Raw genomic sequence first — 15120 nt, 5'->3', positions numbered from 1 at the left:
GGAAAAATAGGAAAAGCCTGATTCGTTGTAGTCTAGTTATCTGGCTTTCGAAATCACTCTATTTTGTAGCATGAGCATCGATTTTTTTATACAAATTTTACTAAACGCTGACACTCGTTCATCACGTTTTAGGTACAACTTTGCATGAGTGTATTTATTATATTGTAAAAGATTTCAAATGTTCAAGGGTGATTCGTTGTAAACACACTCTTTGGGATAATAATGATATTTATTATAATTTTTTTTATCAAGCGATGTGGACGCTAGCGACTAAACGGTGACTGCCTTTTTCGCTGATTTTGCACGACGCAGTCTTAATAAATTAATACCTTACTTAAAACAAACCTTCTAGGCTAATCTATTAAAATAAAATTATTTGTCATGCAAATTAACAAATCTATAAAATTTCCAAAATTAGTCATACATTAAAAAATTTCAGCAACACCAACTGTACAATCACCAGCGTAATAGAACTACCCACACCGCTAACCGAAAACTCCAAGCAGCTGATCATCTGCCTAGAATGCGAGGATCTCACTGGCCTCATCTGCGTACTCCACATCAATGGCTCACAGATCCTCCGGTGCATCCAGACGGATGTGGTGATTACAGAGATTGCTGTGTGCGATGAGGTACCGGATGGGCCGTTGACATGCTTTGATGGAGTTATTATGGCTGGCTCGAAGAGAGGAGAGATATTTGCTTTTGATCTGAATAGAGCCAGTCTTATTCAAGGTAAGCTATTAGTTGTTGATTCCAAATCAGAAGCTTTTATACTCTTGGACATATTTTTTACGTCCTTGATATTAATATACCACTCACTACTTTTTCGTGACAGTAAAAAGTCAACATAATAGTGTAATTATAATTACACCTTTTTTTACAAAATACTGTTTAAAAACCTAACCTAACACCTCTTCCAGCATTAAAAGACATATCGCAAGGCTACGAGCATCTGGTCCGAATGGAGTCCAACCCAGCCAACCTAGCGTTCCTGTCCCTCAACGCTGTCCCCCAAATAGACCAACACAGAGACCAGGCCTTAGATAACGACGACCATCTCGCCATAATCCTCAACGAAAACTCACTAGTCGATGGCCAGTATTTATTTAGAAACCCGGACGGTTCGATCCGAATGAAGGCAAAACAGGATCATATAAGAGTATCGTCTCTTCAGTATGTTCCGCAGTTGGGCAGTTTGGCGGTGGGGTATAATTTTGGGGCGTTCCAGATTTGGAATATGATGAGTTTGGAGTTGGAGTTTGCGTCGCAGGTTAATCGGGAATGCTTGCCGGTCACGCATTTTGGATTTCAGGTAACTTTTGATCATATATCTCTGTATTATCATAGGTACGTTTTATCAACTGTGAAACAGATAGTGGGTCCTATAGCCCTTCTGTTGGTGGGTCCTATAGTGCTTCTTTTTACAAGCTTTTATTTACTTTCACCTGACCGTTGTCTGTCGGTCTGTAATCAAATCTTGTAAGTTAAATTTGATCCACTTCCCGGTTTCCGATTGAGCTGAAATTTTGCATGCATGTATAAATCAGATGACAATGCAATATTATGGTACCATCGAGCTGATCTGATGATGGAGACAGGAAGTGTCCATAGGAACTCTGTGATGAAACAACGCAACCTAATTGTGTTAGGGGTTTTTAGAGTTGTCTCGATGAGTATTAGTTGTCTGTCGTAAGAAAAGTACTGTCAGCGATAAAAGCTTGTACCAAAAATGAAATTTTTGCCAAAAACTTATTAAATATTGATCCTAGCGAAAAGTGTTCTACATGTTTCTTGTAGGAAATTTTAAGTTTATTATTTATTACATAGGTATAACACTGTCTGATTTTCAAGACGTCGCTTTTGCAAATTTGAACAGTTTCCTAAAAACAAGGGTTTTGAAAAGAGTCTAACAGTATGCAGCTAGTTAGGCAGGCTAAAACATTATTTTTTTCAACAACACATTTGCTTTAATATTAATTACATTTAATAACATATAATATACTTTTCAGGAGCCCTGTGACGACCCCAGAGCCTTCTGCTACCTCTGGGCAATATTCTCTGTAATGGAGAGGTTTGAAGAGGAGGAGTTTCCACTGGCTGTCATGTATTCCCTCACCTATCAGGGGAAGAGAATGCTTTCAGACACCAAATGTCTCTATCAGGTATATAATATGCTTTGCTATGACATATTTTGCTTACTTCCACTCAGAAACGATGCTTCGAAGGTCAAGTCTCTGCATCTTATTTAAGGGGCCTCATTATACAATCCTCAATCAAAGTTTCTAACCCCCTCTATACTTGTGTTTGTGTTTTTTTTAATGTTCTAAACTTGATCGTGACACGGCAATAAATAACCGTTGACAGTTATGGCTACAACATGATCTAGTATTAGTATGGATTATACTTCCGATGTAGCCCACAAGATGTCAGAACATACTGTACACAAGGAAACGTACCTACGAGAGCGGTAGATGGTAGCACTACTTTGGCAATGTGTTGTGACATATGTTTCCGATTCAGGCCACAAGATGGCAGGCCCTCCGACGCGCATGGTCCCAATTATTGTTTGTCTTTGTGACAGTCTCACATTTTTTTTAATTCCCCACCGTAAATTTAGTATGGTTTATGGTGGGCAACAGATAACCCGACCAATCATTTTGTCGCATTGCGTACGTTCTGTCCCTCACGGACGCAATATTGCATCAATAGGATCATACCATCTATGGGCCATAAGTATTTTTACAGTACTTGTGCCGGAAAGAGCACTTTCCGTGCGTATGTCAAAAGTTTAAAAGGCCATATGTACAGTAAAACGTTGTACGATACACGTGCGAATAGGTAATTCGAAACGAGTGGCGATAAATTAAAACACGACCGAAGGGAGTTCCTCTTTTCCGCACTTGTATCGTAAATAACTATTTTGTTTGTGTACCAGAACTTCATGATGGCGACTATCAGGTTCCAATTGGAATTAAGTGTGATGGAGAATGCTGGACAATTTATCGGCGGCCGCTGCGTGTCGTGCCACGCATACTCCGTCAGTTCCACCTTAGGGGAGGAGGGCGAAGATAGTAAGTAATATTTCGTCAGTTTAACACTAAACTTCTAGCCTTAATTTTAATTTCCTTGTTTCAAATAAGTTCCCATCAATAAAAAAAGGGCAGTGAAAACAAATTGTCTAGTGATTTTGTGCTTTGAGCATAATTTTTGATTATTTAACAATAATCACTTAGGTAATAAAACTTGAAACTCTACATGCATGAAAATTTGACAGTCACAACAGAGACTCATTTAGTGGTTTCCATTAGATATTTCGTAGCGTGAATATAGAACAATCCACTAACCAACCAGTACTATGAGTAACAAACAGATGTATACAAATTATATTGTATTATTTTTGTAGGCATGCTGAACATTTGTCAACTAGTCTGGGAGTGTTGGGGCGAGAACGTAAATTCTGCAACGGAATATGGGATGCTGTTGTTCGATCTAGATCAGTGGTACAAGGATCAGATGCCTTGTGAGTATAATTATATTAATTTGATCCTACCCACTGTGCTAGATATGTTTTCTTAGTGAAAGCGCAGAATAAATAATAGTACCAGGTACAGAAGACTCACTCTCAAACAAAACGCGTCTGTTACGATCAGCACAGATATGGCCGCTAGGTTGGTGTGGAACGGATGTACTTTTAGCTACTTGTAGCAAAGCGACGAAATCCCGGAGTGAGCCACGCCTGGTGAAAGTCATTCAACTACGTTAGATATTCTTTCTTTTAAGTCAATAATTGGTATTAAATGGCCGAAAAAAATGGCCCCTCAAAATCCGTGGTTTGAAAACGGGAATTACAGATTTTTGTAATTTTGAATTGCTCATTATATTTTTGAAATATAAAATATCCCTTCTAGCAACATACGGCCTACAAAGCAACGCGTTCATGAGCGCATCATGGTGCGGGCAGCTGACCACGGCCGGGACTCGAACCCTGGACGTGCGGCTGCAGCCCGGCTCCGTGACGCCGTACTCACACGCCACACGCCTCGAGGAACACTTCTACCCCAACTCCATACATTACAGTAAGTGTTCCAACAAGGTGACAACTGACGTGGCCGGGACTCGAACCCTGGACGTGCGGCTGCAGCCCGGCTCCGTGACGCCGTACTCACACGCCACACGCCTCGAGGAACACTTCTACCCCAACTCCATACATTACAGTAAGTGTTCCAACAAGGTGACAACTGACGCGGCCGGGATTCGAACCCTGGACGTGCGGCTGCAGCCAGGCTCCGTGACGCCGTACTCACACGCCACACGCCTCGAGGAATACTTCTACCCCAACTCCATACATTACAGTAAGTGTTCCAACAATGTGACAACTGACGCGGCCGGGACTTAAACCCTGGACGTCCTACAGCCAGGCTCCGTGACGCCATACTCACACGCAACTGGATTCCTATCGAGCAGCTTTTCGAATCCGCAGATATCAATTTTCATCATAATTAGAGAAAAAAATACAGAAGTTCAAAATGGCGGCCGTTATTTACAATTTTGTCTCTGTCTCTGCTTATTACAATAATCTTAAACTAATATAAAACCTTTACTTTCAGATTGCATATGTCTAAATACCTCCGACGCCTGCGTACTAAACACAGCCGGTATACAGCGACAGATCATAGCGTCCATCGACGACACCGGTCCCACCGCTCTCCTGAACCCGCCGCGGCTCTACCACGCGTGTGTGGCGGCGGGTCTAACGCCGTTGTATATGGACGGCTTGTTGACCAACCCCAGTGCGGTGAGAATATATACAGACCTGTCTAGACGCAGACGCCTGTGTACTAAACACAGCCGGTATACAGCGACAGATCATAGCGTCCATCGACGACTCCGGTCCCACCGCTCTCCTGAACCCGCCGCGGCTCTACCACGCGTGTGTGGCGGCGGGTCTGACGCCGTTGTATATGGACGGCTTGTTGACCAACCCCAGTGCGGTGAGAATATATACAGATCTGTCTAGACACAGTCGCCTGTGTACTAAATCATGACTGTGACGCGACGAGCGTTGCGACCCGAAGCGAAGAGCGTTGCGACAACGAAGCGAAGAGCGTCGCGACTCGAAGCGACGAGCGTCGCGACTCGAAGCGACGAGCGTCGCGACTCGAAGCGACGAGCGTATATAAAATACATAAGAATTTTCCGTCTATTAAACTATCGCATATAGGTATTGAGGTCACGCACAGAATGAAATGGCATTAAATGAATTTATGTTCTAGGAGGAGCAACGGAGATTTCTACTATCGGTGGCACTGGAAGCTCGTCTGGCACGATTCCTGAAACGTTGCGCCCATGACTGGGCCACGGGCAGCCATCACGGGGTCGGCTGTACTCTCACATTCTTGGTACGTCCACACTGGCAACAAAAACAACTTTTAACTAACTTACTCGTATGTCATTAGTCATTACATTAAGGTTTACAAGGAATACGTTTGTTAATATGGTTGTTTTTTATAAAAAAATATTGTTTAAACAAGAAGATAAGTTACATTGTAAACAAGACTATGGTGTTTCTGCGCTTTTAATTATTTTAAATTCAACAGACACTCATTCTAAAGTCCACCCCTGAGTCTAAATGCCATAGAGTTGTAACCATACTTACGAAAATGTAGTCCTAGGTTTGAATCCCGGTAAAGACATTTGTTTGTGCGGACGTTTGTTCCTGCATATTGATGTTTGTATTGTTATCTAATACTTGTTAATTATTTGTGTAGGTGGACTGGTGCTGGCGCCGTGCCCTACAACTAAAAGAAAACGCTAAGGAGCTGACTGCCCCGCTGTTCTCTTCATCTTCCTTGCCCGACAGGTGAATATAGTTATTTTGTTTTATCCCACATCGGTGGAAAACAAGCATACGGCCACGACCCGCCCATTGGTAAGAATGGTAAGCGATCGGTCATTTTTACACATACGCTAGGAATCCTTTATACGAATTATTTCATGAAACCGATGCTGCCAAAAATACGGGGGTGCGGGGACGAGGTGAGCGAGTCCCGTGCCGTGATTGGTCCTTTCAAAGACACGGACGTCACACAAAGACACTTTCGACTCAAAAATGGAGTAAAACTACCGTATGCGTGGCAGAGGGGGTAGAGCTACTATGCTCAGTCTGGAGGATGTCTTGTCTGTATTTTACACGACTGCCCCAAAAGGAGTGCACATGCACATAAGGCCTTACAAAGTGAGATTGACAAAAATAACGGCTACATTGTCGTAATATTTGTTACAGGAATGTAGTGCGATGCTTGGAGCACTGCGTACAACAGCTGACGCAGTTGACCGGCTTACTGGACGCCATCCTTACCAAATGCTGCAACCTCATAGTTCCTGATGGTAATTACTATTACTATTTAATTATATTTGCCCTCTACTATAAGTAAGTAAAATCACTGGTCTTCCTGCGCAAACACCCTCAAGGAACCCGAATGTTGATAAAAAGGACGTAGCATCTTAATTATGTATGTATGTCACTTTATTGCACATAACAAGTTTACATAAAACGGACAAAACAATACAAAAATAGAAATGTTATGTACAAAGGCAATACGTAATAGGTGTTTTAGTAATAGGAAAATAATAATAATAACTTTCAAAGTCACGACCATGAGAAGGCCAGTGTTTACTTCTCGTTCATTTTCGTTGTTTATGATATGAATTCAATATTTTTGTATATTTGTTTCAGCTCTGAGCGAGATCGAGGAGAAATACAAAGGAGTTGGCACGGTGTCCCTTTACTTCCAAGTAGTGCAGTGGTTTCTCCGAGTGGGACTGTTGCCCGAGAGACACCAAGACCTTCCGTATCCAGCGCGGCAGCTCAATGAAATATACACAAAAAGGTAACACTCATTATTAGTTATTACCATTTTTAAATACAAAAATCTAAAAAGCAATGCATTTTTTTTGTGAAAATTGTCGTAGTAGTCGATTTTAAGGTTTTTGGGGTGTGGAGTTGAACGAGATTTACACAAAAAAGTAACGCACAAATTAAGACCATTTTTACATACAAGAATCGAAGATTGCTGCTATGTGGTGTAAAAATCGTCATGGTAGTCGATTTTGAGGTTTCTGGGGGTGCGGGTAGTTGGATGTAGGACGCTACACTACCTGATTTGTGAATCTGATGTTCTCATACAAATGTTAAATTGATGTTTTCTATATTTGATTATATTTAAATTTACGGGAATCTAAATGAGTTCACACTTTGTTTTAGGCGAATGAAACTGCAACGGTTACAAAGTGGACTACCCGACGGGGACTCGAGCAAATCGTGCTCGTTACTCTACATCGACCAGCTGATTGAGCATGAGTTCGGTGGCGAGAGGATACAGCAGTGAGTTGAGCTTTTTAGTCTTCCGTAGCCAAATTACTAAGACTCCACCGTCTATCTGTCTGTCTGTCTGTCACCAGGCTGTATTACATGAACTGGGACAGTTGAAATTTTCACAGATGAATTTCTGTTGCCACTAACAACAAATACTAAAAAGTACGGAACCCTCGGTGGGCGAGTCTGACTCGCAACTGTCCGGTTTTTATTTATTATGACCCTATATACTGACATGGTGGGTGGTGGTCGTAATTATATACTTTCGATGCGTATACTACCATTTATAAATCCCTCCTTTTTAGAATGTGGCTGAAAGGCGGCAGCGAGACCAACGGCCTGTATCCACCGCCCTCGCTGTATTCACTCCTGCGACTATACCTACTGCCCGACATCGCAGAGGAACACAAGCACTCACTAGTGCTATATCTGCTGGTTGATTACTCTATGGTCTATGAAGTCAGGTAAGACATCATTATGTCCATTTATTAAATAAAAGTGAAAACAAATAACGTTTAACAGAAATGGCAGTAATAGTTTCCACAGTTTAGAACATTTAGCGCCAAGAACCCGACTGTCGGGTACACTGTTCGTTGCGACTACGCGATCCATACGGCAAAAACGTGGCTACGCGCTACGAGGTTAACCCGTAGCACTTACTGGCAATGAATGTGTTAGAATTCAAATGTGAGATGCTTTATGTGACCAGTAAAATGCCCACCGAAATTGTTTTGCTGAGTCAATAAAAAAATAGCAACTGCTGTAACTGTCCATACATATTATTATGTGAAGATGAAATCGGCAAACTAGAGTGCCTTATGTTTAAAATACATTTATTGATTCTCACATTTAAATTGTTTTTTTTTTTAACTTTAAACCATTTGACTTGAGTGAGGTGTTTGACACTCTTTCTCTCTTCATTTCTGCATGCATTCCACCAAATAAAACCATATCAACTGAACCAAAAGTTATTTTTACATTATACAGGGTGATCAATCTAAATGGGTCAGTATGGAGAAGTCAGAAACTATAAGAGATAGCGAAATCTGTTCTTAGGAACCATGGCTCCGATTTTAGATTTAATAATAATGGCATTCAATTTTTTTAAAAATCTATCATACATAACCGGGATTCGAACATGGTCAATATTCTTGTTGTTTGTTTGTATGGAAACTTTTAAACGATGCGTGATAGGTGGGGGGTGCTCGACCAAATATCATAGAGGGCCCCGAGACAAAACAAAGTACATTAAAAAAAATCAAAATTGCCGACTTTTTTTTTAATTTTTTCAAGTTGGTCCGAGCGTGCTGAGAATTGGCATGCGGCGAGCCTGAAGGCCCAATATTACAATGTCAAAAAAATATTTTTGGAAAAATCCAAAATGGCGGCGGACACGGGCAAAGAATAATTTCCAAGTAGGTTAAGCGAGCCTGAAGGGCGACCTTCAGGCCGGGAGGCCAAAGGCCGACCCCGGCGGAGGGCCGAAGGCCCGAAGCCTCCACCCCGACGCCCAAAAAGCGACTCCCAATAGGAAAAGTGTTGGGTCGTGTTTAAGCTCCAACTTCCCCCTCTCGTGTGACGCTTCGGGCCTTCGGCCTTACGCAGAGCTCGGCCTTCGGTCTTCGCAAGCCTCGACGCTTCCCCGTGGGGCATTCGGCCCGCCGGCTTCGGTCATCAAGACAGTTGACTTGGTAGAACGCTTGGAAGCACCGAATTCACGCAGTTCGGCCTTCGGCCTCGCGTTTTGGGAGTCGGGGTGGAGGCTCAGGGCATTCGGCCTTCCACCGGGGTCGGCCTTCGGCCTCCCGGCATGAAGGTCGCCCTTCGGGCTCGCTTAACCTACTTGAAAATTTTACTTTGCCCGTGTCCGCCGCCATTTTGAATTTTTCCAAAAATATTTTATTGACATTGTAATCTTGGGCCCCCAGGCTCGCCGCATGCCGAATCTCAGCGCGCTCGGACCAACTTGAAAAAATTAAAAAAATGTCGGCCATTTTGATTTTTTTTAATGTACTTTGTTTTGTCTCGGGGCCCTCTATGATATTTGGTCGAGCACCCCCAACTTATCACGCATCGTTTAAAAGTTGCCATACAAACAAACAACAAAAATATTGACCATGTTCGAATCCCGGTTATGTATGATAGATTTAAAAAAAAAATTGAATGCCATTATTATTAAATCTAAAATCGAAGCCATGGTTCCTAAGAACAGATTTTGCTATCTCTCATAGTTTCTGACTTCTCCATACTGACCCATTTGGATTGATCACCCTGTATAACCTGATACATATTTATATATCATTAGCATAGATATTGTTTGCTAAAACTTGACCTGAATTCTTTCGTAAAACCATAGACTAGAAATCCTCTAGACCGAGTTTAGAGCAATTATTTCATGCAACCGATGATGCCAAAAATGCTGGGCTGCGCGGGACGAGGTGAGCGAAATCCCGTGCCGTGATTGGTCCGTTCAAAGACACGGACGTCACACAAAGACACTTTCGACTCGAACATGGAGTAAAATTACCGTATGCGTGGCAGAGGGGGTAGCGCGACTATGCTCAGTCTGGAGGATGTTTTGTCTGTGCGTAAAACAGACCGTGTGATTTGGCGCAACGGATGTAGTGATCGTAAAACTGTAATGCATAAAACGGTGGAGGTGTGATGCTTTATTTATAGGTTATCTTTGATAGATAGATACAATCTTTATTGCCTCTTTGATCGTTTGATGCAAAAAATAAACATTTTCAGTTACTAATATTATTATAATGCCAGACTTTTGCATTGATGTTATCGAGAATTTATAGCTAAATAAACTCGAGAGAACATTTTACTGAATCTTTTATCTTTATCTGTCATTTTGATTCATGTATTTGTACAACATAATTTAACTAAATCAGCAGGCGTATTATGGATAGCTTTATCCATCTTTATCCACATGATAAAATATCTGTCACTTTTTAACACCGTGGGATTGAAAGTGACGGACACCGTTTTATCATGCTGTCACGTAGATAAGAACGACCATCATATCCGTACAGGCTCGTAAAGTTTTATGAATAAGGGGGTAGGTAATTATCATGTACAATTATAAAATACATGTCATAATTTTTTACTGCTGTAAATACGTAGAATTTAGCTGTAAACGTTGTACAAACGGCAACACTCCTAACTTCGGTGGACCTTATTACAAAAGGCATAAGGTCCACCGACGTACGGTTAACAGTGTGGGCGATGCAAAATTTTCTTGCGGCATTTTGTAACCTTGTACCATCGACTACCTAAACTGTTTAAAGGTGAACCTTATTGTGACGAGATAAGGCCTATCAATGGTCAGCTTTTTCCTGTAATTAAATGTAGCATAATGTTGTAGATACGAGGCGGTAGTGCGAAGGTTGATGCAGTTCCCGACGATGTTCGGGTTGAGCAACACCGCCATTAAAGCCACGCAGGCCTTCTGGCATCTCGACCACAGGGATTTCGATGTAAGTTTATCTATGGTTCTATACTTTATTCCATGCCTGTCTGTATTAACCTTTATGTATACATCTTTATGTATAAATTGTTGGTATTATGTGTTCCACCGTAGCATCAAAACTACATTAACACCGCCCGGTGACATAGGCTATTATTTTTTCATCTCTCCTGTTCGGAAAGTTCACCTTTCATAGGCTGATAACTGGGTGGACAATTTCATTTCCCACCCTAGGGTGGAAAGTAATATATTTTTACACGACTGCCCAAACAAAAAGAGTGTATTGTTTAATTTTTACTTCGAGCAACGGCTAACAGCCATATTATTCAGTAAAAAGCTCTCATATTAGCTTCCGCATGACTGAAATTGGCGGCGTTTACATTTTCAAGTGATTCGAGTGACTTATAGTTATGTGGTTTACCTATGTATCTGTTAATAATTTGTTCTAAAATGTACTCTAACATAGCTCTTTCAGTCCTTATGCAAGCAAAAAGATTGTGTAAAACAGGTTTTCCAATTCCGGTAAATATTTACCCTTTAATATGTACCTTCTTAAAGAAACTTCTTAACCCGGGTTAACCGGTTAAATCTGGAGTTACCATGGTTACCAGTACAATTTGACACTGGGTGACACTTAATTCCGGGTTAGTGGGATGGTGCAAGTAGTCTACCTAAATCTGCTGTTAACCCTAAAACTTTTTGTTTTTTAAGTAAATAAGTAATGATTTTTGTTGTAGTTCGCCCTCGACCAGCTCCAATGCCTGACGGGCAACACGCTCTCCCCCTGGCAACACCACGCCGTCCTGTCCGCCCTGCTCGCGCAGAACATGACGCAGGCCGCCCTGCAGTACCTGCACGTGCGCAAACCCGCGCCCATACAAAACAACAGGGTCAATGACCACGACAAACTAGAAGATTGGCAGAGCTGTTGTAACCTGTACCTAGCTAGAAAGTTGGTGTTTGAGGCGCTCGATGTGGTCAGAATGTGTGTGCAAAACGCTGCGAGTTTAGAGGAAAAGCTACATGTGTTGAACTTCTTCTTCAAAGGTAAGTGACATACAAGTAGGCAATGACAGGGAATCTTCTCTACAATCGCAAGCCGCTTTACAATACTTATACATACACACCCGCGCCCATACAAAGCAACAGGGTTAACGATCATGATAAACTAGAAGATTGGCAGAGCTGTTGTAACCTGTATCTAGCTAGGAAGTTGGTGTTTGAGGCGCTGGATGTGTTCAGAATGTGCGTGCAAAACGCTGGGAGTTTAGAGGAAAAGCTAACACGTGTTGAACTTCTTTTTCAAACGTAAGTGACAGGGTAGTATTCTTTTCATACAGAACATGACTTAAGCCGCTTTACAATACTGACTTGTTCGCAATCGCATATTATAGAAATAGATTCTCCTCATTTCAGCGTTTTCACAATTTCATCAAAGGGGATCCCAAAGACCCTTGAAGTTCTGCTAAATAATTACAAGAATTAACATGTGCGCAAGTCTTTACAAAAGAGATACCATCTAATCCTCTTACTCAGATGATTGTTGAGTTTAGGATTTCTCAAATAAGTGGATTTTTGAGGTGCCTGAACTCATTTTTATGAATTCTATTCCATTTTTTTAAGCTACAAGTCGTAATTTTTCAAATCTTAACCGGCCATACAACTTGTAGATGTGTAATACCTCGGGAGAATCATAAATACGAGTACAATATTCAATCGGTGCACAATTTTCAGGGTGCCGCAACACAGGACAGTTGTCAAAGATCCTCCAGGTGACCCTGCTGCCTTTCGAAGAGGAGGCCTTCGTAAAGTACTTGGAGAGGTGCAACGAACCGCACACCTCGGATATACTCATCATGTACTACTTGCAGCAGGCCAGGTAAATAGGTTTTTGTAGCTATGTACCCCACATGGTGGTGGGTGCAGCTTGTCCTGTCTCTTCTCCACTTCGCCTCATACTCAACATCGTCTTACGACACACATAACAGACATTATGATGATTGACAGATATTATGAGATTGAGAGATCGTATCGGGATTTAAGTTGGGTAGCAGATCGGAAATATTAACGATTCGACTAATGCCAGATAAGAAAAAGTGCGACATTTTGATCCATTTCGTATTTATACATATAAAACATCAGTTTAAAAATTAGTACAAATCGCAAGAGTTATATTGAAAGTTTTTTTGTTATATTTTTTTCTATTCATGAGTGGATAATTTTGTCAAGCATAGACTTACTATGGTTGCTTTCATACAAAAGTAGTACTACGAGTAGCAGCGTATCCTAATCTAGTCGTCGGACGTACGTATGTTGATTTATTGATGATATATGCGACACAGGTACTTGGAAGCGCAACAACACAACTGTAAACTCCGGCACACCAAGCGCAGCAACATCTCATCATCATCATCGTCCATCGTGGAGGTGATGGACCGTCAGCAGGCGCGCGACACTCTGGTCGAAGTGGTGTGCGCGTCGCTGCCGACCATAGCGACCAAAGTTGCGCATATGGCGCTCAGCGACCACTGCGAACCGCACAGTAAGTAATCAAAACTATCGCCGTGTATAATTCGAAAATTATAAGTCCTAGCAACATGCTTCACAGGAAAATATTGTAGAGAATTTAATGAAAAAATATAATGGTAAGTTACTTTTTTATTGTAACTTCAACAATTTTCCCTAAAAACAGTAATAAAGACTGCTAAATTGGAACTATTATTTGTTCGGTCATTCATCTCATTTAAGTCTCGAGAGAGAGAGAGTTGACAATTGCATAACACAATGACAGGTGTTTTATGCAATTGTCAACATAAATAACACTCGGTATTTTTAACGCCATAATATGTCTTTTTAATAATGTAAATCTAGTATATTTTATACAGAACCTTTGCTATTGATGAAATGGCTCTCCGCGTTAATTAGGTTCTTGCCACACATATCTACGCAGAAGCGGCTAAATTTTTTCCGGCTTTTGCCGATTCCGCGTCGATATGTCTGGGGAGACCCTTATTCTAATAAATGTTTTTCAGTTGTAGCAGCAAAGCCGATGTCCGTGTTTGTTCAAGCGAAATCTCCCAAAAACACGTTTACATACAAGTCCTCTTTTATTCAGGTAATGTCAAGCAATATGTTTAGTATTCCAAAAAAAGACATCTAGTTTTTTTCCTTCTTAGAATCTCTTGCAGTGTCCAGTGTTTCCAATGTAATTTATGTGATATGCTTAGAATGCAACCATAGTGAATCTGAAGCAATATTAACTGTTATTCTGTCACACTTTACTGTAAGTAGGTCAACTTTGTGGAAGTAGGTGTCTCGGTTTCATTTTAGAAATGTATTTTCAGGATACAATAGAGAACGCCAGTGAGACCTGGGTAAATAGACCTAAGATGAGGCGCGGCATCAAACGAGCGCTCAGTATTGAGGACACACCCTTCATCTGCACTCCCAAGTTATCGAGAACTAAGAGGTAAAATAAGAGACACATAATACAGACTAAAATAAGAGACGATAAAGTATAGAGATTGGCATAATAAGATTAATAAGTGTTTGAGGACATTATAACTTTGATTAAAAACGGGGTGTTTTCTATTTAATTTTATGAGTGATTGTAGACTTTGGCGTCAATTGCTTTTTGGATTTTGAATGCAGGATGCTTGATAGATGACTGGATGATTGAATAACGTATACAGATGAACTTTTAAGAGCGCTCTTACAAGAAAAGTCGAAATAATGCAAAATTGATGATACTAGTCGACGAAATTCAGGACTTTGTGCTCATTATTAGAAACAATGAGTACTTGTTCCAGTAAAAGCGTCTTCTTATCTTTTTAAATATCGTTGTAAATATTAGAAAAAGGACTTATTAAATTAGTAATGAATTTTTTTCTGATGGTCGTTTCCGAAAAACGCCGTGAAGCACTGAACGGCAAGCTCTTATTTGGAAATGTTGAGAAGTTTACTCTGCTAAACCTGGCTATTTTGTATTACTAATACCCTGTACTTTAGGCATATCAAACGATATTTTTCCTACATACCTTTGAGAAAGAGAAAATCAAAGTAAAACGAACTCAATTTTCTCTCCGAAACAAGTGTCAATTTCTACGAAAATCTACTTAATATCGAAGTCATTTTCATACTCAAGCAATCTGCAACGTTTGCTTATACTGTTGGTATACATTAGTGTTTATGAAATTCTACTATAATTTTTTGGCAATTTTTTGAAAACTACTCTATATTACCGATGACGCGCGCTCGCCAGCTCAGT

General features: G+C 40.9%; 1 protein-coding gene across 1 annotated transcript in view; it reads left to right on the top strand.

The window, feature by feature from the left end:
• Positions 1–15120, top strand: part of LOC134669153 (protein ELYS) — a 45115-nt gene that overhangs the window by 7747 nt on the left and 22248 nt on the right. The window contains exons 3-21 of the mRNA XM_063526698.1: positions 440–735; positions 924–1315; positions 2013–2165; positions 2939–3074; positions 3407–3523; positions 3912–4355; positions 4611–4798; positions 5277–5402; positions 5772–5863; positions 6287–6390; positions 6740–6893; positions 7268–7387; positions 7684–7842; positions 10752–10863; positions 11591–11900; positions 12588–12732; positions 13196–13395; positions 13886–13968; positions 14198–14322. Of these exons, the coding sequence (XP_063382768.1) occupies positions 440–735; positions 924–1315; positions 2013–2165; positions 2939–3074; positions 3407–3523; positions 3912–4355; positions 4611–4798; positions 5277–5402; positions 5772–5863; positions 6287–6390; positions 6740–6893; positions 7268–7387; positions 7684–7842; positions 10752–10863; positions 11591–11900; positions 12588–12732; positions 13196–13395; positions 13886–13968; positions 14198–14322 (3456 nt within the window). The remainder of the gene's footprint in view (positions 1–439; positions 736–923; positions 1316–2012; positions 2166–2938; positions 3075–3406; positions 3524–3911; positions 4356–4610; positions 4799–5276; positions 5403–5771; positions 5864–6286; positions 6391–6739; positions 6894–7267; positions 7388–7683; positions 7843–10751; positions 10864–11590; positions 11901–12587; positions 12733–13195; positions 13396–13885; positions 13969–14197; positions 14323–15120) is intronic.

This window comes from Cydia fagiglandana, chromosome 11 (genome assembly GCF_963556715.1).
Source record: "Cydia fagiglandana chromosome 11, ilCydFagi1.1, whole genome shotgun sequence".
In the NCBI taxonomy this organism is placed as follows: Eukaryota; Metazoa; Arthropoda; class Insecta; order Lepidoptera; family Tortricidae; genus Cydia; species Cydia fagiglandana.
Note: the sequence above shows the minus strand (reverse complement) of the source record. Positions and strands in the feature narration are given on the sequence as shown.